Below are 23023 nucleotides of genomic sequence, written 5' to 3' on the forward strand. Positions count from 1 at the left end.
GGGGTGGGGGGGTGGGGGTGGGGGTGGGGGGCTCTGCTTTGGTCGTTCATATTGCACAGGGGCTGCCGAGGTCCTCGAACACGGTCGGTTCTTCGATCCCTCGGGCAAACAGCTTGATCAACTGGCAGTGAACCCTGAAAAGACCAGGACACAACCAGGGTTCTAGACGGGTTCTTTCACAGGATGTAGAAGTTCTGGACGGTGAGAGAGTGACCGTACCTGACGTCGATGGCTGTGTGGGTCAGGATCTCCCCGTCGCAGTTCCAGCTGCTGTAGGCGGGCGCACAGCCACAAGCCGGGTGGTTGGTGCAGATCTGGCTGAAGATCTGACCTTTGTTCTCCTGCAGGTTCAGTTCCAGGTCCGAGTCGCCCTGGCAGTGATGCGGCGTGAAGCGGAAGCGGCGAACACGGTGGACCTCAACAAAAGCGAGGTCGAACTGCGAGGTGGAGAGGAGAGGAAGTTATACCTGGGGACTGTGGCTGTGTCTCGCCGTGATTCGGGAGGACGGCGGTACCTGGTCGTCCTTGCTGGTGTGTCGGAGGAGGTGTCGGAGGAAGCTGAAGCGGGAACACTTCCGGACCAGGATGAGGTCGGTGGTGCCGTCGGCCAGGTGGGCGGCAGGTGACAGGCCTTTAGGGCTGCGAGGACAAGCGCAGCTCATACTGGCAGCGTTTATGGCGAGGAACTTCCCTCGGATCGTCCTCCACTCGCCGTCACTCTCTGAAACTAAAATCCCGCAGAGACTCAGTCCTCGTTTACGCCAAAGCATTTTCAAGTGAAAACTGAAAAGATTCGTTGCGTTTTGTGGCTCGGAGCAACAAAAAAACTTAACGTTTTAAGAACACTGCTAATGTGCATGCGCACCGCGGTTCAAGAGTTGTTCTGCACATGCTCAGTAGAGACAATCAGAACAATGTTTCCTCCATGGTGTCGTGACCCCAGTTCTCCTGGGACCTGCAAGTTCTATAGTTGACATGGAACCGCAATCCCAATGTCCGTGTACGACCACTGTTCTCTCGCGCGTGTGTGGTTTCATTACGAAAACAAACAACAGCACCGACTTGTGGCCTGGCGTGCTAACTACATTGTTTTCCGTGTAAACTGACATCGCCTTCAAAAAGTTGTCGCAACATTTCTGTGGAATGAAAATGCTAAATCGTTGGGCTTTCACTCTGACTGTCGTTGTGGAAATGGAACCTCAGCTTATTTCTCACAGTGTAAAACTTCTCAAAACTTCAGCGAAAACATTCAGATCACCGACAAATCAGGAAAGAAATCAACAAATATGTGTTTCTATAAGTACCTGAGAAACTCAGTTGAGGAAGGTCCAATGCAAAATCAAACATACATTTTAAAGAAATAATTTTTTTTTTTTTACATCCCTCAGGGCTCTATTCACAGACCCCACAGGTTTTTGTCTATTATGGGACCAGAGCAGCTCCAATCACCACAAACTTTGCTCGGTACGTTCCTGATTGATCAGGGTGAGAAGGTCCTTTTGTTGGACTCACCATCATCCGACTCCTTCTCCATCTCGTAGCTCTCTGCTTTCTCTGAAAGCAGCTGCCCGTTGTGCTGACAAACCACACAGCTGCAAATGTACAAACACACACACAAGTTACAACCACGATGCCTGTAAAAGGAAAGTCTGGGCAATTCACTCTCACTTAGAAGCTTGTATTAACTTTAGGAAGAACAATCAGGGCAGGACAAGCTGATACCGTTTTCTTTGGGAACACTGACCCATGGTAGTGAGTCGTCAGGTGAACATGTGATGGAGTTTTGAAAAAACAGTTTGACAATTTATTTTGTACTGTCAAATTTGTTCATTCAACTAAAACAGTGCTCTTTCTTTTGCCCTCTATTTTTGGATCCTGTTTTCTCCCCCCATCACGTGTGTGTCTGCAGTGTTTCAGAAGTGGAGCCGCTGGTTGACTTCCTTGTGGTCATTTTTCCTTCATTTTTCTACTTTGGTGCTTCTGACTTCTGTCCTGCTGTCGCCCGGTTTGATGTCATACAAGTAATGCAGTGATATGATCCTCTTTGTGTGAATAAGACCTACCGTCTGTGGAGTTGAACGTGGAAACAGGTGGAAACATGATCCTAGAGTAGTGATGGTGAATCAACAGAGCTCACAGAGACTCGACAAACCTGCTTGATGGGACTCCATCACTGTTTTTTGAAAGATTTTCCAAAACATTGTGCCGCCATACATGTTAGCAAATTACGGCGCTTTTCCACTAATTCCTCCTCAGCCTTACGCGACTTGACTCTACTTGCTATTGACACTTTTCCACTACTGCTCGTCCCACTACCAGGTACGTTCCTGGTAACTGCGCAGCTGAGGTTCCAAGCGAGCCAATTCGAGTAGAACATGTGACATCGGCAGAGAGCAGGCCACTGATTGGCCGGCGCGTGATGACACAGATGAGTCATTTTTTAAACCAGATCAGAACAAGAACACTCACAAACAGTGAAAGATGCACAGACATAAACCCCGTGGAGCAGCGATGAGCTGCAGACGCTTCTTTGTCCGCTTGGTGACCAGAGGATTCAGGAGCAGGAGGAGTATCAGGAGGTCTCCGAGCCGCAGATACCACCGGTGTTTCAGATTAACTGGTTTCCCTGTTAACTGGTGACTGGCTTCCACCAGCGTCCCCTTTTCATGTTAGAACCCGACCAAAGTCCGTAGCTGTCCTGGTGAACGCCGTTTAATCGCATTTCCATTAAAGTTTCACACCGTTTTTTTCTCTTTTTTGAACACCAGCTGCTGCTAATGGCTGGTGGCAGAAGTCACCAGTTAACAGGGGCACCAGTGAAACCGAAACACCAGACAGTTAAGCACCATCGTAGCAAATTATTATTTGAGCTGATATCCAATGCATGTTCGCGCCGCATCATATTGGGGATGAGTAATTGTGCACAACGGGGAAAAGCTCAGATGACTCCGCCCTCGCCGTGGTCGGACTATAATGGAATGGAAAACGACCGAGGCCGAGTCGAGCAGAGTCAAGTCAAGTAAGGCTGAGTGGGAACTAGTGGAAAAGAGCCATAAGTCTGTTAATCAGTCCTGATCTTAAAGCAAAAATCAAAGACCGTCTCTCTCTTTCTCTCACCCAGATCGACACCTGGCGATGTCTCGCGGGGTTCCCAGGATGCCTCTGGCCGGGAGATAGGAGACGGTTCCTTCGTAGTAGTGGTGAGTCAGAAACATCTTCAGACCTGCAACATGAAACAAGTTAACACGAGATGCTGGAGAGCTGGTAGGACAGAGGTCAACACACAGTCCTACCTGATAGGTCGTATCGAGCCGGTCCCATCCACCTCTTCCTCTCACTGTCAGTGAGCACGTCGCCGTAGAAACCGTATCCCAGCAGGGAGACGGAGTATCGTAGGAAGGTGTTGTTATGGTGAACCGAGCACACGTCCATGGCCTGGGAGTCTCCTACACACACGCACACGCACACGCACCACTTTATACTTCATGAAAATGTTCACAAAACCAAACAAATGTTACTTAAAATGACTACAATCTCAACATAAATCAAATTTTATGGAAACCTTCTGGTGCAAAATACAGTGAAATGTAAAAAAACCCAAACTGTTGCATTATGGGTGTTTTCACAAACTCACTGTGACAGCGTGGTTGTGAGGCTAAAGCTCGTGTATTCGCAGTGAGATCAGGGTCTAAGACCTGTTTATATGACAATGTTTCAAGAGAAAATGCATCATGTTTTTACTTTTTAATTTCAGAAAAGTGTCGTGTTTACAGAGCAAATGTTTTTAAAAGATGTAGTTTTCATGCTAATCCACTAGTGGGTGCTGCTGTTCATTTAGTAATGAAACCACACACACAAGCAACAGAGAACAATATGCTATAAACATTAAAAATAGTGAGTTTTTGGACTTTCGTATGGACAGACGACTAACTTGGATTGCTATTTTGTTACTTAAGTTTTGCGTTTTAGCTTGAAAACAATGTTGTGTAACCAGAGTCTAAGAGTTGTGTCGTGTTCGCCACTCTTAAGAAATGTGCTGTAAAAAGAAATATCAATGTTGTCTTTGAAATATTTCAATTTGCTCGGTGGTTTGGCTGGATTAGAGCCTCTGGCGGGTCGGTTTTATGATTGGCACTCATGGTGTAATGTGAATTTTGAAGACCAGACGAGAGCACCAGTAGAAAAGCAACGGTGAGAAGTAAATGTACGTGTTTGTGGCCCTGTGGCCTCCCGGTCATTAGAGATGGAATCTCCTGCTGTGTGATGAACATCACCACTGACTGTGCCACTGCGCAGGAGCACCACAGTTTGCTGTGTAGCGTCTGCTCACTGACCCACGATGATGTGCAGAGCCGAGGTCACGGGATCGTTGGTGCCCACTGTGGCGAAGCAGATACAGTCCGTCGAACCTGAAGGGAGAACAAGGAGTTTATGAGACTGATGATTTAGAAAGGAAAGCAGCCGAAGGTCTCAATTTTAGCACAATTATTTCATTTATTTATTCAATTTTTTTCTTAATTTACACTTGTTGACTGAGCAGAAAACATAAAAACTTATCAAGCACGACCACTTGGATGATAAAAGCTTAAACAAAGTGGTGTGCCACTTTGAGATGAGCTGCAGCGTCCAACAGAGATCCCTGCTCTCTGACTGCCAGGATCGGCCTCTAAATGAGACTCCAGAGAGTTTAACTACGAGTCTGTACAGTGATCAAACTCATGCTGGAGGAAAACGATCCCTCAGAGGACCAACGGTCCATCAGTGTGCTCTCTTTAACCGCCTGAACGACGCCGGGGACGCCTCTGAGCCACGCTACAATGAAAGGTTATTTTTGCCGAGTCATGCTGTCCGACCTGCCGGGATGATCCCGATGCGCAGAGAGCAGGGCGACAACACCTCCTCGGGGCAGTTGGGATCGACGCCGCCGTCCATCTGCGTCCTCCAGATGAGGCCATGGAGGATCTCGCTGAACATGCCGTCGCCTCCGACGCACACCACGCTGAGGGGGAAGGGGTCAAAGGTCACGGCCATTCGCTCACACCCGAGCATGCTCTCACATCATCATATTGCCAGAGCGGGTCTTATTTCGAGCTCATAAAGGGACACTTATACACTGTGTGTGGGAGTGGACAGATATATTAACATTTTGGAAAGACGTGATTAAGTGTCTATCGGAGGGTTTTAAAGTGAAGATTCCCCTTTCTGCCAAACTTTGGATATCGGAATATACCCAGGAGATTTTTCAAGAACAAAGAAGCAAAATAAATCTGTGGACTTTGGGCGATTACATGCCAGGAGAGCTATTGCACTACACTGGAAGAAGATGGAAGCTCCTTCAACACAACAATGGATCAAAGAACTTTCAGAATGCATTGGACTAGAAAGACGAACAAATATTACAAAAGGATTTAATACATTTATGGGAACCTTACATGGTTATTATAGCAAAATAGAAGTGTTATTACCTCTGATACGTCAACCATGTATAAGATCTTTATGTGCAAACTGCGACAGGCGTGTGTGTGTGTGTGTGTGTGTGTGTGTGTGTGTGTGTGTGTGTGTGTGTGTGTGTGTGTGTGTGTGTGTGTGTGTGTGTGTGTGTGTGTGGATGGATGATTGTGTTTCTTTGTTTTTTCTATATATCCTCTGGTTTATGTTTACATGACAAATTGTATCGTTATATTAAAAAACTAATAAACATATATATATATATATATATATATATATATATATATATATAAAAGACGTACGGGTCTTATTCTTCGCTTAAACCGTTAAAAAGGCTAATATAATTGAACCACTTAAATCCTGTGCTGCAGGTCAAACTAAGCAGGATGTCCCAGGTTGATCTGGCTAACCTGCTAACGAGCTGCTAGTTAACAACAAACTGACAAAAATCTAAGGCCGGAGAGAGGCGTTAGTGAAGAACTGCTCTGATTTCTAACTTCTTTTTAAAATTGTTGAGGTTTCAAAAAAAAAAGAAAAAAAAAAAAGTAATATTTCATTCAGAAATTCTTTTTCATGATGTATTCGTACTATCTTCCATTGTGCCTGTTCTAGATTACTTTTCCATTCCATTTGACTTCTATTTTATTCTATTTCATTCTCTACTGTTTATGTTTTTGGTGTCCTCCAGGCCTCAGGAACAGAGTTTTGTACCAGGATGTAAAAACGTGAAACAGTATGACAATAAAAATCCTTGAATCTTTACTCGTGTGGCTCGCTGGCCACGCTCAGGCTCGTTTAACGTCTTGATGGTGTGAGAAGAAAACACAAGTCAGAGATCTGCTTCACTTCCTCCTGATATCCTCCTGATTTAGAGGGTCAGACTCACTGAAAAGGCTCGTCTTTGCTGCCGAGACAGCTTCTCTCAACAGTTCGCCATCCCTCTCTCTTAGTTGTTGACAGCACAGTTCAACCATCCATGCTGCTGCTTGTATGTCCGGATGGTCAGACTTTCTTTATTTCCTATTGCGCGTCTCTCCATTGTCTTGAGGTCTGCCTCAGTAAACTTGTGGTAATTGTCAGTGGTTCTTTTATCCTGCTGGAGTTCCTCAAATCGATTTTTCACCTCAACTGAGTATTGGACTTAGAGGCCAGGGGCTGAGACAAATGCCTTTCAATCCATTTCCTGTCCAGGAAGTGTCTTAGGTTGGTGCAGGCGGAGCCTAACCCTCATTGTCACGACGCAGTGGTCTGAACCCACTGTCCTAAAGCTGTGATATGCTTCAGCATTCAGCAGACTATTACATCAGTTTCTGCGCACCAGGGTGTGATCGAGTTGCTTTTTGTGTAGTGTACATCTGTCCTCAGGAGTCCAGTTTGTTGTGCCGTTTTGTGAAATGGGTGTTGGCTGCCTGGAGGTCATTTCCCTGCGAGAAGTCGGCACGCATGCCGCCACTGTGATTGGTGATGCCATGGTCGGTCTGAGGAGCATCCTCCTATCCAATGTGGGCAATAAAGTCTCAGAGGACGGCCGGGAAGTTGTGAGCAGGCACAGGCATGGCTGCTTTTCTGAGGTGGGAGTAGAATGTCTGCATATCAGCCTCGTCACGAGTATTGTGGGGTGAGTAAACCATAACTACTGTGCAGGCAGGGTTACCGTCGAACTCTGCAACTAAGATGTGGTCGCATACGGATGCTATACTGCATAGATTTCCTTGCTTTAGTGCTGAGCATGAGGCCAAGCCCACCTTGGGATGAGTTTGTAGTTGGCTTCCTCCATGCTGATGATGTTATGAACTGGTATCCTTCCACTAACTCAAACCTGAACTCCTCACTCTGGTTTACTTGGTGCCCCTGAATGCCCAGTATGTCGATGTATGTATAAACATTCTTGATGCAAGCTCTTTGTGTGTTCACATTGAAGGTAGACAACTGGAGTGTCTTCTTGCCTCATAATGGGGGTAAAGTGGTCGTAGCTCTGTCATCAGACGAAGACCTTCCTAAAGGCTTTGAGGACCCATTGGCATACTGTCTATGTTGGCCAGAGCCACGGCGCACCTCGTTCCTGCGGATTCCCGCCGCTGGCATAGGATTTGAATTAGTTTGTTCTCCCATTGTTAATATTTAGAGCTGGTTGTTCTCTGCTGCATGTGTCATTACAAAAACAAACAGCACCCCCTAGTGGCCCAAGAAATGAACACGTAGGTATCGTTTTCTGCCATTTCCACATAAACAGACATCGTCATCAAATTGTTGCATTGCAAACGCAAAACCTTTGAAACAACAACTTTTGACTGAATCTTGTAAACATGGTCCTAGTTTTAACATGGAAAACTGAAGAATCTAAAAAGAGAAAATGGATCGAATTAAGAGGTGGCAGATCAAATTTATTCCCCCTTATAGAGATTTTGAGCATTTCTGTCAAAGATCTTTCTTTCTTTGGTTGTAAAACTTTGGTGTGCATTATTTAATAGTTAATAAGATCAGAAGTCGAGAGTGTGCGCCAATCTCACCCGTCAAACTGCTTCAGCTCCGCCTCCGTCTTCAGGTGGTCCCTGGCGTGGTTGGCGTGCTCCGTCACTATGGAAACACAGTTTGATCATAGGTGTGCTCTCCCAGGTGGGGACAGGAACAGGAAGTGAACGTTTGAGGACGCACCGATGACGTGAGTGGAGATGCCGGCCTGGGCGAACAGTGGCGCCACCTTCTGCTCGTAGACGCGCTTGCCTTGTTTCTTCCCGCTGTACGGGTTGATGTAGACCAGGAGGCGTTTGGGTCTGCTGGCTGGCGATGTGAGCACACACTCATGTCACACACACAGCCCACAGGCACAAACGCTTTGGGAGTGAACAGGTGAACGACAGAAGCCGAGCGGCGTCGAGTCTCACCGTTGTTGGCGAGCAGCTCTCGGATGCTGGCGACCCAGCGCTGACACATATCCTCAGTAGGGCAGGTGAAGGTAACCTCAGCACACCGCCAGCGGTGCTGCCGACTCCTCTCCACATACAACACTGAACACACACAGGAACACACACTTCAGCAGGAAAATCCTGTCACTGTCCCTCTATCCAAAGCGGTTACCGCCAATAAATTTAAGTTTATAGTCGGGATTCACTGACACTTTTTTAAAGTATGAGTACTAACCTTTAGCTACTTGCAGAGTACCGATATGAGTACTTACACACAAACAGTGTGTGAAGGCTATGCATTGCTGGAAACCACCTCTGCTCAGCCTCTGTGTTGATGCTACGCACTCCAACTGCCTTGAAGGCTCCAGTGTACGACTGTGTCGACAGTCTGCACAGCGCAGTGTAACACGTATTTAAACATTGCCCGGTGTGTACTGTGAACTGTAGACTGAAGGACCGAGCTGGCTGTGTGCCGACACACGCTCCTGCTCACTGTTAATGAGTGTATCAGTCAAACTTGAATCACGTTTAGCACGTAGCATCGCTGCTATGTGAGCCCCGAAACTCTTTAGCATGTAGCATGTAGCATGTAGTACCACTCCGAGTAAAATCCCCCTGATCCACTGAGCAGGTAAACTACCGAGCGACATCCAGCAAACTGCTGGTCCAAATGTCATCTGTGATGAGGTTGCTGGTGCGGTACCAACTATCTTTCTCCTCCTCTTGATATTTTAGGAGAACATAGTTTTTTTTTCTCCCCAGTTTCTTTATCTTTCTTTTTTTGACATTGTGCTGTTGAGCCTGGTGGACAGTCGCTGCTTTCCACTTGCCCTCTCACGACTTTAATCAGACTGAGCAGTGCAGCACTAAATGTGAGCGTAATACCCGAGTTGTTATGCGGCCATTCACAACCTCCCTACATTTTAATTGTACTCTCTGTGGTGCACTTCACCGTACTGTAACGTGCCGCGCTGCGCAGTGGACTTGACTTTAGTCATTCTCATTTATATTAAGGAATCCCCAAACCGCTGACATCACTTATCCTCTATTGTCTACCAGCTGCTGATGTTGCTGGCGGATGACGTGGCGTAGTACTCATTTGGTTGTATCGGGGATCAGAAACAAGTACTCCGTGCGGTATCAGACCCGATACTGGTATCGGTATCAGTGCATCTCTTGCATATTCATCATCTTTTAACTTACTGAACAATGTAAAATGTGTAATACGTTTATGGTCAGCGTAAAATACAACATTTCACGTAGGAATGCGACTGTATGAATTTTACTGGATGAATGCGACTTTTTCACATTTATATGAGCCAGTCCATTGTTAAACTAGCCAACTTTACATCTGGTTAGATCACCTCAACATTTCAAGCTTTAAGTCTCCTTGCTTTATTTGACTGTAAACAGATGATTACAAAAGAAAAGAATAACACATGTATGATGTGTGAGCCTTTTCAGCGGGACTGTAGAAGATAAATACCTGTAATATGATGGAGAATTACACAAAAGCGCATACATATGATCCTTTGTATGTGTATTCTTTAAAGTCCTCCAATAAAAAACAATAAAATTTAGCTGAAATACACTTAACTTGGCATCCAACCTGCAGCCTTTAGCCTGTTTTTACCATTTCACCTGCACTGCCCGTGATGTTAACCTTTCCTGACCTCTCAGCTCAGGTCTTAGTGCTGTAACATGTTCTATCCTGCCGGGTGTCGCCCTGCAGGCTGAATGATGCATTTCTCCACTGTGTACCTGTGAAGGCCTGCCTACAGTCCGGTTCCTCCCCCTCTTGGATTTTCTTCCAGCTGCCATCATCTCGCCGCCGGCTGCCGCCCTGCTCGTCCTCCTCTCTGACCGAGATGATCTCGGACACCGACACAGCGTGGCTCACACCTGAACAGACGAACCAACACAGTTTGTTGGATGTGGTTTCAGCCTCTCTGCGGTAGGTCAAGGCACCTCCAGCGGCTCACGGCAAACAGACTTTAGTTTACATAAGTGACAGAAACGACGAAAATTGAGAACCAAACAGGAGACAAACATCTTTGACAGTCACAAGTTGAAGTTTTTGACATCCCGGAGAAAGAAACCTGACATCCTGAGTCTTTCTGTCTGAATCTACGAATTTAATTTGACTGGATTCAATTCAACTTTATTTGTATAGCACCAAATACAACACAGTCATTCATCGGTGCTTTTCACAGAGAAAAACCCAACAAATCCACATGAGCAAGCATCAGGAAAGGAAACACTCCCTCTAACTGAAGGAACCTTTGCAGAACCAGACTTGGAGATGGAGGTTTTCTGCTAATCTGAATGGGACGACGGGACAGAGGAGAGAAAAGGAGAGGACTAACTGACAGATTGGGGTAGGGATTCAAACCCTGGTTCCCTGGGTGGGGATACAGAAACTGGTTCAGGTAGGGATTCTCCATAATACTCAGCAGACAGTGATCCATTTGCTGCAGACTGAGCGGGTTAGGAGGCTCCAGACTCTGCAAGGAGGTAGAGGTGGAGATAACGGTAGAGAGGGGTGGTGGGGCACAGCTCACCGTAGATCCTTCAGCAGTCTTAAAGACCTCATGACACCAAAAGCATTATTGAAAAAAAGCAATTAAAAAAAAAAAAAGGATTTTCATAATAAAACATTTTTGTCATACTGCCAATACCCGCAAGTAAACAACTATAAAAAAACAAGTGAAATTCAGTCGTGATTCTTGTTCGCTGCCAAGCAAGAATTCTCAAGTGCATCCATCTTGGCTGTGACGTCTCAGGGGTAACGGGTGCCGGCAGCCAGGCTCAGAACACAGCGATGGATGCACAGAGATGCCAAGAAACGGAAATTTAAAGAAATTTAAAGAGCTAAAAACTCAAAGTCCGCACCGCCCAGAAAAGCTTCTCTATCACCATCTGCGGTGTAAAATTATGGAATAAATTATGTACAGAGATTGAACAATTATAAACTTTAAGAAAGTTTAAAAAATATATAGAGCTGATTCCGGCGAGGTACAAGGTTTTGCCATGAGAGCAAGGGCTTGTGGGTTATGGTGTTGCTCTGTTTATTGGTGGAGGGGAAACAATCTCAGTCAGTATAAATTGTCACTGTTTGTTATTTTGGTGTAGGATATAAGAACATTGACGTATATTAAAAAAAAATAAAAAAAAAACATAAATAAATAATTACTTTTACCTGTGAACCTGTGAGGCTGTGAACCTGTGAGCCTGCGCTCAGGGCAGTAAAACCCTGGCTTTACAGCCTGGAATCCTGTCATGGCAGAACTGTAGCAAAAGTCACGTGTAAAAAAAAAAACCCCAGCCAATTGTGAAACTGCTCGACTCTTAACAGGTGAGTTGTCAGTACTTTCAGGATTTGAAGCTGAAAACAGACTTTAACTAGAAATATCTTTGTATGTATTGATAACTCTTTGTACGCATTGACAAATCTTATTACATGTACAAATTCTAATACAGATAAGCAGATGTTTTACACATTCAAATACTTAATTACAGACGGACAAGGTATAATACAACTTTTGCAGATTCAGGTTCACATTTACAAATTCTTTCACACACTGACAACTCTCACTCTGGACAGACAGATTGAAATACTGACAGACAACCCGACAGACGCACTGACAAATAGTTTTGCTACAATAATGCCCCCACAGCACTGGAGGAAGCAGCAGTGATTTAATGAGATGACTCATTTTCAGAAGACAGTGTCCGAAGAGGACAGTAGGGGGTGCTGGTGCTACCAGCAACAGCCTGAGGAGTCTGCAAGGAAGGAGGACACTCGGGGGCATATACGAGAGATCTGAACAGTCAGTTATATGGAGAGGAAGGGAAGGCATGTAGTAGGTTAGCCGCCTGCTGCCCAGCCTGGAGTCCATCAGGATGAAAGAAGGAGGAATGTTCCAGAACAAATTAAAGTTGTCGACAAAACCTTTATTGCGGTTACTGGAGGCGGAAGTAAGAAATGCGTTCAGGCTTAAGATTCCGCTGAAGCACGTCACGCCACGGCCGAGTGTGGGAATGGGATCGGGGACAAAAAACGCTTTCCATCTTCTTAATCACTTCAGACTGCCGACGATCTGCAAACATAAGAACCAATATGGACTATATAAGTCGGGAGATGGAGGGAGGAAGGGAGCGCAATAGGTACAGGAGCCGTGGACCACCAACTCAGGAAGGCAGTGTGTGGTTGTGTTGAAGATACAGATACTTCTGGAGATGGAATCTCCAATTATTAATGTGGTAGAGAGGCCGATGAGACGGTGGTGGATGAGGATGAGGATGAGGATGAGGAGGTGACCGGGCAGGCTCTTGTTGTGGTGAGAATGTGGCAGAGGAGTGGGGGAGGCTCCCGGAGTGTCTCATCATGGCCTCCTTCAGAAGTCGACGGTGAAAAGAGGTTATTTTGACGGGAACAGGGACGTTGGTTTGGCTTTCCAGTGGAGTGGGAAGCCACTCCAGCACTGTTATCCACTGGTTGTAGTCGGAGGGAGATCCAGGTGAGGAGCAGCAAGGGCCACGGCAGCATCAGCCAGGTGCAAAATCTCACCAAGCAAAATCTGACCAAGCACACAAGAGTGGACCACACTGCTGAAGCCGAGAGACTCCGGTCCGGACGGTTGGCACTGCCGAACAAAATGTCTTCAGCCAGAGGGCGCTTGCCAAAGAAACGACATAATTTTGTTTTGACAAACGTTCTTCTTCTTGTTGTTACGGAGTAAGACGGTGTGGCAGAGAGGTGATTAAGCCCCTGATAGGAATCAGGTGTGCTGCCTCACCTCTCTGCCCATAAAAGAGGAGCCGCCAGACACACAGGGGAGACAGGCGGGAGACACAGACAAGACCGAGACTGAGGGAAGCAGTTTGTCTGTGAGAGTGTTTGTGTTCGTTTTGATTTATTTAAATAAAACAATTATGGTTCTGGAAAACCCGGCGGTGGTATGCTCAACTGCTGCACACCGTTGTTTTGGACCCCAGCTTTCCTTCGGACCTCTGCCTACATCCTCCCTTGGATATCTTCGCCAACTGCTGCTCAGAGACTTTGAATAAAGACTTTTTTTAACCTGATTGCTGGTGTGTGAGTCTGCTCATGGGTACCGTCCTGGTTTGTGGCAACACACAGCTACTGTCACATTCATACAGAATGTTTCTGTGTAAAGACTTGAAGGGGGACAATGTTTTTGTTTTTTTCTTTGTATAATTTAAGCATAGATTTCTTTTTATATTTATATCATGTGGCTTATTTTAGTTTTTATCCTAAAAAAAAAAAAACTTAAAAATAAAAGCTGTTTTTTGAACCAAGGTTCCGCTTGCCGCAGAATGTCCTCAAAGTTCCTTGATCACAGGACATCCGGAGACGTCTGAATGGACCAGTTGCATTAAGCCAATCTGAGGATAAGACACGGCCTCTGACGCTCCCATCAATCCCCAGGAGTGAAACAACGCTGTCGTTTCCATGGAGTTGACCAACTCTTATCACCTCGAATGTTGTCAATGTTGATGACTTAGTGCCAGCCTCATTGAGATGACACTGGTCTGTATGTGTCACCTGAAATGAAGGGAGTCTGAACCCCTGGGGTGAGTGTATGTCCTGGAACCCATTTCATGACCAACTGTAGAACAAAGGTCACGATAGCAGTTTATCATAGTCAGCAGCTAACCGCACCCTGCACTCGGAAACAGGATTAGATGGACGGTTTGATTAGGATGTACAGTGATTTCACCTACAAACTACAGCAGCTACACTACAACAGTTCATCTACAGACAACCACAGACGGAACCAGGTACTACAAAGGAGCATGTTTCTGTTGGATCAGATGTTGATGGCCACAGCATCTCTAAGACTACGCGGTTTATTCCAAAGTGTGAAGCTTTAGAGAAACTTTATCACTTTGGAAATGAAACCGACCCTCGTGTTTGAGGAGCAAGGCAAACAGGAGTTTAGAATTCAACCATCAAACACAGAAACATGTAGTGAAGAGCAGCAATGCGATTACTACACCTCCAGCCCGGCAGGTCGAGGAGGCCCACTGCGTTGTGGGAACTACGTCTCTTACCTGAGTCCGGGCGACGACGGAACGAAGGGACGCAAAATCCTGCAGAAGAACCACACAGTTACCGCACGCAGAGGGGTTTCACCTGAGCTTTCAGACATTATTTTTACTCAATTAGACAATTTAACACATTTAACAGTGATTTATTAGAACATACAGGTTCTCAGTACACCTGGGAAAGTTCCTTTCAGTTCATTCTAACACACCAGTCAACAACAAAGCTAATAAACCAAGATTAGCAGCGTATGTGCATTCGACGATAAAACAGATGCATTTCTTAATCCAGTGGATTTAAAGTTTAAGTTTGAGAAACTGTGGGATGGAAGTGTGGACAAGAACACGACGCTGTGCAAAATACTTACAAAATGTTTACAGAGCGCCAAGAATATTACGTCTTGTACGACATCGAGCTGAAGGCTAATGCTACGGTTATTCCCAATGTTATATTTAGACTACACACAACCATCCACATCAGAAGGTTAAAAAAATCTGGTTTTATTGTATTTCTCAACCAAAATCAGCCTGAATTAACAAATTCTGCTTGTTGTATCAAATCCTAAAATATGGTCCTGCTTAGATAAATACAAAGAGCCCCCAATTACTTATCATTTTTGATCCCACCACTAATTTTTAGTAGAGATGAACTCAGTGTTTTATTGTTACGGACTGGCAGAGGTTTATTAACCCCCACCTCAGTATAGTAATATCCAATTATAAATACCCTCTATTTCAGACAAATGATACATATATTTTAAATACTCTGGGGACTCAGTACACAAGTCTGGGGAGGGAGTACACCGCCGAACTGTCGGGCAAGCCGATAGGGAAGACTGCCATGACTGCCATGAAGCAGCTAACGGATGACGGCCTGTCCAACATCGACCAAAGCCAATAACGTGGGAAATAGACAGTGAGGTGCTACCAGTTCACTCTCTACAGGAGGATGTCGTGGCCACTGAAAATGAGTGAGATCCCCTCATCCAGCACAAGTAAGCTAGACAGAAAAGCAAACTCTTTCTTCTGAAAATGGTTGTGGCTACCACGGTGTCTCTCCTAAACAGGCCTCTATGGGAAGAACAAGCTGCAACTGCCACTGCAGTCCATAAGGCAAGGCTCAATGCAGGAGAAATCCAGCCTGGTCCTTGAGCCGAGAGAATCCACTGATATGTCAGTAAGAGAGGCTAACATCAAGGTCCCAACAGACCGAAAGCGGAATGCTCAGGTGGAAGTCCAACCTGCCGTGGACAGACTCCAGCATCAGGACATTGTTGGCAGAGTCCAAGTGGGGAGAGCAGGACTAGGACCACTTCTGGTCCAAAGCCAACCGCAAGGAGAGGAAAGTGACGGTTGTGGTTGAGGTGACGAGGATGGAGGAAGAGTCACAGGGCCGACAAGGAAGCTGGACTTTGGAGAGAGCTACCAACCAAAACCTGACTTTGTTAGACCTGTGGAAGATATCCACAGACGAGACTCGGCTTTCTCATTCGTGCTAGCTGCGACAAACTACCCTGCCCTTGCAACCTCCACCAGTGGTTCAGGAACGAGGAATGCTGTCTTCTCTGCAATGCCTTCAGCACATCCTGTCTGGCTGCAAGATTGCACTCTCTCAGGACCGCTACAGGTGGTGCCCCGACCAGGTCCTGAATTAGCGAGCCAAGGTGCTGGAGATGTCCCGATATGGCAACAAAAATCACTACCTGCAGCGAATCTCATCAACTTCCACAGAAGGTGGAGAACGAAGTTACCCCAGGCCAAAAGAAAGACCATGACCCTTTTCCCCTGACCAGGAGTGGGACATGAGGATGGACCTTGGCAGACAACTTCAGTTCCCCACCACATCCCTCTATCCTGACATTGTTGTTTGGTCCACCTATGCAAGGCTGGCATACCTCATCAAACTCACAATCCCACAGGAGGAAGGGATGGAGGCTGCCTTTGACTAGAAACGTTCGCCTCTTGAGGGACGCAGGGGTGACTTGAGAAAAGCTTAGGAAAGCAGAGAAAGAACTGTCTGAAGACTGAAGCTTTTGGCTGTGCCTGAGGAGGAAGGACGGGTGCTGGGGAATGACCAACTAACCACAACAACAGCCACAGGGGGGGACATCCATCAGCTACAGGGAGTGACAGCGAGACGTTCCAGGAATAAAGGGATGAAATATCAGTGAATGGTGGTTCCTGGCTGATGACCCAGCTGACTCATGGGCACTGGAGAAGGTCCGACAGGCAGAAATGCTGAGCAGGAAACTCTATCTACCTGTATGTTTACTGGCTGGACGAACGTTATTTAGACCACATTACACACTAAAGTTGTTAAAACTTTGTAAAAACACTTATTGCAAAATGCTTTTCAAAGTAACAGAATTTAGAGACTTTTTTGAGATTTTATATTCTTGTTAAATGAACTCAGTACTGAGACTCAATCAGCTGATTATTGTTCTCTATGGCATTATTTCAAATAAAATGACAAAGTTCTATCACATGATTGTAAGTAGTTTTATCATATATTATTAGAGGTATGAAATGTCGCTTTTGTTTTACTGGTATTGTTTCTAAGTGGATAATGTTGCCATTGTGCTACTGACTTCTACTCTGGGAGAACCGACTCAATGCACGTCCATTATTAGAAGCCTGTAAGCCTACTTGCCTAATTTCAGCATGTATTATCATCCCACTGAGCAAAAACTGGTTCAAAACACGTCTACAAGACATTATGTCTGTACTTCCAGAAGCGGCCCTCAGGGTAGACCAGATGAACGTCTTTTCTGAACTTTGCATGGATTTCTTGTCTGGACTTCATGTGAACATCAACACACCCTTGTAGCGGGTTTCCTTTGATTGAACTAAAAAAATAATAAAAAAAAAAGTCATAAAAGGAAGTTAAGCCAAGTTGATTGTATTCATTTTCAGGCTCTGCATGTCAAGATGATGGAATCCCACGGCACTAAGGAAAGAGTTGTTTGGAAGAACAAATCCCAACGTGCCTGTTTAATGATGCCACAATAGTAATATTCATCAGAACTGTTGTGTATTTAACTGATAAAATAAAGTCCTATGGGTGCAAACAACCAGAGACACGGAAGATAGAGTATATACTGGGTGTAGATTGCTCTCAGCAGGAGCTGGAAACAAGGACACACATTAAAAATTCACAAATGAAACACAATCACAAGACAGCGCAGTCTGGTTGAGTCTGAACACAGCAGCAGGAGGGGAGAGCGACAAGCAGCCTGAACCAACACTGAGGCCACAGTTAGGAGCGAGTTCAGAGCCGGTGCCAGGACCAGTTCTTAAATGAGCAGCGCCAAAGAACCGGTTCTTTTTCCACCATTAATGGAGCCGAGCGAGAGCCACCTCATTGCGTCTCTCCAAAATGTGATACGTCACTGATTTCACCAATTTCACGCTGACAGCACTCATCCAGGAACCAGGAGACGGACTGTATTCATCGGTTTAGTCCGGGTCGCTCCATCTAGTTTGGCCTGAACCTCGGATGCACCAAAGAGCCAAAAAACATTTCGTCTCCTCGTATCTCTATTGGTGTTTTTTCACGTCCGTCTTGCTTTAGTCCAGAGCCCCGGAGTGGACATAGAGAGAAAAAATAAATAAAGCGTGTATGAGTTTGGGGCTTATTTTTCAACATTTGGGCATTACATAGTGAATTTCTTCTCCTTTCACTTTATTTCTTGGCGTGTCTGAATCAAATGTTTCAACATCGGAGAAGAATGGAGGTGTAGAATGAGAGAACGAAGCTCTGAAAGCTGTTTCCAATGGTAACCTCCGTAAACACACTGAATAAAGTTCTTTCACATGAAGCCGTTAAAAGGCTCATTTTATGTCTATGAAATCCAAGCCTTCATTTATAGTGGTATGTAGTTTGTTTTTTTAGTTGCTGATGAACCAAAAGTATTCATTATAAAGAAGTTCTGTGGGTTAGAAAATAATATTGGAGCGTCTCAGAGCGTCCCCTGCAGCCTCACACTGCCTTGCTCAGCGGCTGCAGCTCCTCAGCCGGCGGTCAGAACGCGAAACAAGACCTGGACGTGACGTTGGTTATAATAATGTCACAATGAAAAATAAATGACTGGAAAACTGCTTCTAAATTATATCCGACGTAGCTGACTGACAGGAGGAGCTCTGCAGCATCCTGAGAGCCGCGGCTCCGCGAACGCAAATTAAATAATCCCGTTCCCTCGTATTATTAACTTCAGGGAACGACTTATTATATCGTTCCCACGCGTATTTTTATTTTTTTTCTCTATAACCACTCTGGGGCTCCGTGTTCGCTGCAGTTTTCAGAAAGCCGGTACAGCCTCGCCTCCACCTTGTAGGTAGTGATAACTCCAGAGATAACTCCGCCCCCACCCGATGACGCGCCGGGCCCCAGTCTGGCTCCTCTCTGGTCCAGCTATGAAGTGGGGCCAGCGTAGCAGCAGTATAGCTCCTGATTGGCCGGGGCTTTGGCAGTGGAAAGACAAAGAACTGGTGCCAAGACTGGCCCTGGACCAGAACTAGAACCTGGTTCTTTCCGGTGGAAAAGCCCCCAGTGAAGCCTGAAGCTTCAATCTGCTGCTTATTCAAATGAAAAGATTTGAATCTATCGAATGCCGCTCAGGAGAGTTCTTCTCCTCTGGAAGTCTGAAGTCTGGCTCCAGCACATTGTCACACACACAGATGGTTTGTTCTCCTCTGGTGGACTTCAAATGTTTCAGGGGTTCTTTTCTCTGCAGAGTCAGGCCCTGTTTACCCAACAATGTTTTCAAGTGAGAACAGAAGACTTTCACTGTGTTGTCCGATTACACAACAACAATGCTCAGAGTCACTGAAAATGGCTTCATAATAATTCAAAAACGCTCTGATCAAAAGAAGGAACACGTTTTCTGAAGTGCTGCTTCTGCCCATGTGCACCACGGTCATAGTAAGGAGTTCTTCTACACCCGTGTGTGTGGTTTCATTCCAAATACAACCAAAAGCACCAACCAACTCGTGGGCCAACCGGCGAACTGCATCATTTTCAAAACGTTTGACGTGTAAATGCAACACTTTTCTTCAATGGAGACACAAAAGAAATGTGTTTTCACTTGAGACGTTATCGTGTAAACGGGGCAGGAGGCGCAGGCTGGCGTCTCTCCGCAAACTCTGAATCCGGCACATCGTCACAGACGAAAATGGTTTGTTCTCCTCTGGTCGAGAGCGAGAATATTCTTCGTTCAAACACCTTAATGTCTTTTTGCTGCAGATTCAAACGATCAGCCTCGGTAATAAAGTCACTGCACCTGACTCAGTGCCTCACCTGCCATCATGATAAAAAAAAAACATAAAATAAATATTAAGATTTTCCACTGATTTGTGTTAAAGACGCATTTTCAGTATGACTCTACACATTTTTGACATTTTATCAAGTAAAAATCAACGAAAGCGAGTATTTTGCGATCAAGTCCAGGGCAGAACTCCCGGGTGAGGCAGCGGAGAGCTGTGCCTCATATCCGACTGGGCGATCCAAAATACAAACTGGGTCACATGACGCTGCCCGTTTCTGTTCCTCAGCATATCACCATTCTGAACGTAACAGAAGTATTTGTTATACAGCATGACTCTCTGCAGCCTGTATAATGTCTTTAATGTATGTGTGTGTGGGAGAATCGTTCCTGCTGATCGTGCTGCTGAAGTGCAGAGAAAAGTCAGCAGGTGAGGCAGGCAGTACTCTGCCTCACCTCAAGGGGGCGTACGTGAACTGACAGTTTCAAATATGGGATAACTAAACTTTTGGCCTAAAAAAATTTCAAATTTTTTTTTTTTATCAATTTGATAGACAACCTTTATTAAAATTGATTAAAGCACCAGAATTTAAAGTTTGAAAAATAACAGAAATGTTCACTGAAGGTCAAAATTTAATTTGTGCCGCACACATCTCTATACTTTAATTTGTTTACAGTAAATATGAAATTCTTAGACACAAGAAGGGTGCTCTATCCATTTCTATAAATTAAACTTTCTCTGTGTATATGTTTGTGTTGGTGTGAATGTAACTGAAAGAAGAATGCTGATGGGATATGAAGCATTACCAGTTGCATGCTGTTGGATGAACAGTGAAATAAGAAATGCTCTTTTCAGTTCTTACAATTGTAAATCCCTCACCACACGTCTCTGATTCTGTCCCACCAGGGAACAACGCCAGTCAACAGGCTGTCGCTGTGGTTTCTATCACAGGACGTAACAACAAGCTGTAAGGTTGCATCTGAAAAACGTTTCAGTGAAAACGGCTCCCGAGGCAGAACTGCACATACTCGCCATGGCTGTAGTTCATAGTTATGACAGATAAAATATATTCATGACCGTGAAATAATTAAATAAATAGTGAAATAATAAAATTCGTTTTTTTTTCTACATAAAAGGAAATGGTATTTTAATGAATTAATGACATTTAATTAAATATTTATATATTTAAATCCAATTTCAATGAATAAATGACATTTAATAATTATTTCATGGTGTATTTATTTAATTTTGGCCCATTTAGTCCTCCGTAGTGAATTCATAGTGTCACATTGTTTACAAACAGCTCTTGTTTTGTCCATTTAATTACTCCCCCCCTTTTTCTTTTTTTTTTTTTTAATAAAACAGAATCAAAGCAGAGGTCTGGTCTTAACATTAAAGGTGCTGATATTATTTCCCTGGCATTAGATTCGGCCACTTGCTTCACTTCCTGTTTGCCCCACTGCACATATAGATATACACAGACACATATATGTGACATATATCTACCACACGGACCACATATGTGCCTAAAATGTTTGCACCGCCCTCATGTAAATGCTGCTGACCTCACTTGTTTGCTCAGACCCCCCAGTCTTTGTCCCTCTTCTGGGGTATGAACAGGCCTTAAGATATCAAACTTTCACTGACACATCAGCTCGAATTGTTGTTCTTTGGCAGCTGGCCAATAGAGGGCGCTAGGGATCGAGAACGATTTACAAAAAAAATAAATATATATATATATATATATATATATTAATATACTGTAATTCTGTCAAAATACATTTATGCCAACAAAATAACAATGAGCCTTGAATTGTATTTACTTCATTTTCTACAGATAATCTTCAATAAAAAAGAGGATTTCTTGATTTCTCTCTCTAGTAGTGTGTGTGTGTGTGTGTGTGTGTGTGTGTGTGTGTGTGTGTGTGTGTGTGTGTGGGTGGGTGGGTGTGTGTGTGTGTGTGTGTGTGAGCAGCGAGGGGCGTCGAGGAAAGCCGCCCCGAGGAGGCGGGGCTTAGTTGCGATCTCACCAATCACTGATTAACACCAGAGCGACTGACATGAAATTAAACCAACTGAAATGGCTTTTCTCCAGAGCTGCGCTGTGATTGGCTTAAAGTCCGTTGTGGTTTGTTGTGGCGTTTCTACCAGACGTTGAGATGAAGACAACAGGCGGTGAGTCTCTGTCACGTCTCTTCTAATTTACCAGCTGGAAATTTGGCTGAAAAGCTGCAGGTCAAGTTCCACTTTCTCCAGTAGAGATATTTTTTAAATTCACACAAACAAGAAATGTGTTGAGAATTTATCAAACGTGTCCAGGTTTGTTAATGTTTATAAATGTTTAGAGATGATCATATTTTTTAATGACTGGAAATCTAACAGCTTAAAAAAAAAAAGTTTACTAATGTTTATTCTTTTTTTTTTTAATTTCTTTAAAAGCATTCTAAAATACTCTGAAAGATGGATTGATGTGTTGTTAGAAAATATACCAGATACACCTTTTGTTTTCCAAAAACTCAGACTGTCATTTCCAGTAAACCAGCACTAAAACACATACATGTTCTAAAAAGGGACTAATGAAGCATCTGTATTTGATAAAAGAGTTTTAATAAGTGCTCTCTGTTCACCGGCTGTTGCAGTTTAAAAGTACAATATTTTATCACTAAGGCCTCTCGATCTAAATAAAAGGCAGGATTGTTGTAATGTGGTGTATAAACATGCTGTATTTTAATGAAGTTAACATGAGCCAACCTAATCAATTTACCAGCAGCTGCCACTGGTAATTCCACTAGAAACAGCCGTTACTTTGTTATGAAACTGCCAGGACCCCCCAATACAAGTGGCGGCTGCTGTTGGCCCGCGGGCCGCATGTTTGCTATTGTCGCTGACCTCCATGTATTCGGGTGACTCTCTCTCTGGATGTGTTATGTAAGAGAGTGTGTGTGTGTTTTCTTTGTTTATCATTCAGGATGTCGAGGTGCCTTAAGGGCCACACACGGAGCACATTCTGCGGGTCTTACTGGGTCTGAACGGGTGGTACACCGGGCTGGAGGCCCGTCTCTTCCAGGTGAGCAGGGACCGGCACAGGCTCACATCGTACGCGGCGTTTCTGACGCGGAGCTCGGACAGCAGCAGCAGCCTGGCCGGCCTCTCCATCTGCCTCCGTCCGTCCTTCAAGACCGGCTGAGAGGGCAGCAGCAGTCCCGGGACGGTTACCTCTGTCCGGGCATGTTCTCTGCGGGTTTCGACCTCCGGGGTTTAAAGGCCTGTAATGCGAGGAAGAACCGGCGACGGAGCGTCCGAGTAGCGGATTCGTGGCCGGGATGTTTTCCTCTGAC

At 44.9% G+C, this 23023-nt stretch overlaps 1 protein-coding gene across 1 annotated transcript; it reads right to left on the bottom strand.

Annotated features, from left to right (window-relative positions):
* LOC308117130 (ceramide kinase-like) lies at positions 1–23023 on the bottom strand. The gene is made up of 13 exons (XM_080475818.1): positions 22706–23023; positions 10116–10256; positions 8334–8456; positions 8104–8229; positions 7959–8025; positions 4854–4999; positions 4335–4409; positions 3294–3446; positions 3118–3223; positions 1513–1592; positions 516–727; positions 220–437; positions 1–134 (listed from the first exon to the last, which is right to left on the bottom strand). The coding sequence occupies exons 1-13, from the start codon at positions 22839–22841 to the stop codon at positions 47–49; spliced, it is 1671 nt and encodes a 556-aa protein (XP_080331944.1). The 5' UTR covers positions 22842–23023; the 3' UTR covers positions 1–46.

This window comes from Lipophrys pholis, assembly GCF_963383615.2.
Source record: "Lipophrys pholis genome assembly, chromosome: 11".
Taxonomy (NCBI): Eukaryota; Metazoa; Chordata; class Actinopteri; order Blenniiformes; family Blenniidae; genus Lipophrys; species Lipophrys pholis.

What these genes read in the sequence shown, in the direction of transcription:
- LOC308117130 (XM_080475818.1), bottom strand. Translation starts at nt 22,841, where the DNA reads ATGGAGAGGCCGGCCAGGCTGCTGCTGCTGTCCGAGCTCCGCGTCAGA. An exon ending in CTGTAGGCAGGCCTTCACAG is followed by an intron (nt 8,457 to 10,115) that starts GTACACAGTGGA and finishes GTGTGTGTTCAG; the next exon opens with TGTTGTATGTGGAGAGGAGT. An exon ending in CATCTCCACTCACGTCATCG is followed by an intron (nt 8,026 to 8,103) that starts GTGCGTCCTCAA and finishes GTGTTTCCATAG; the next exon opens with TGACGGAGCACGCCAACCAC.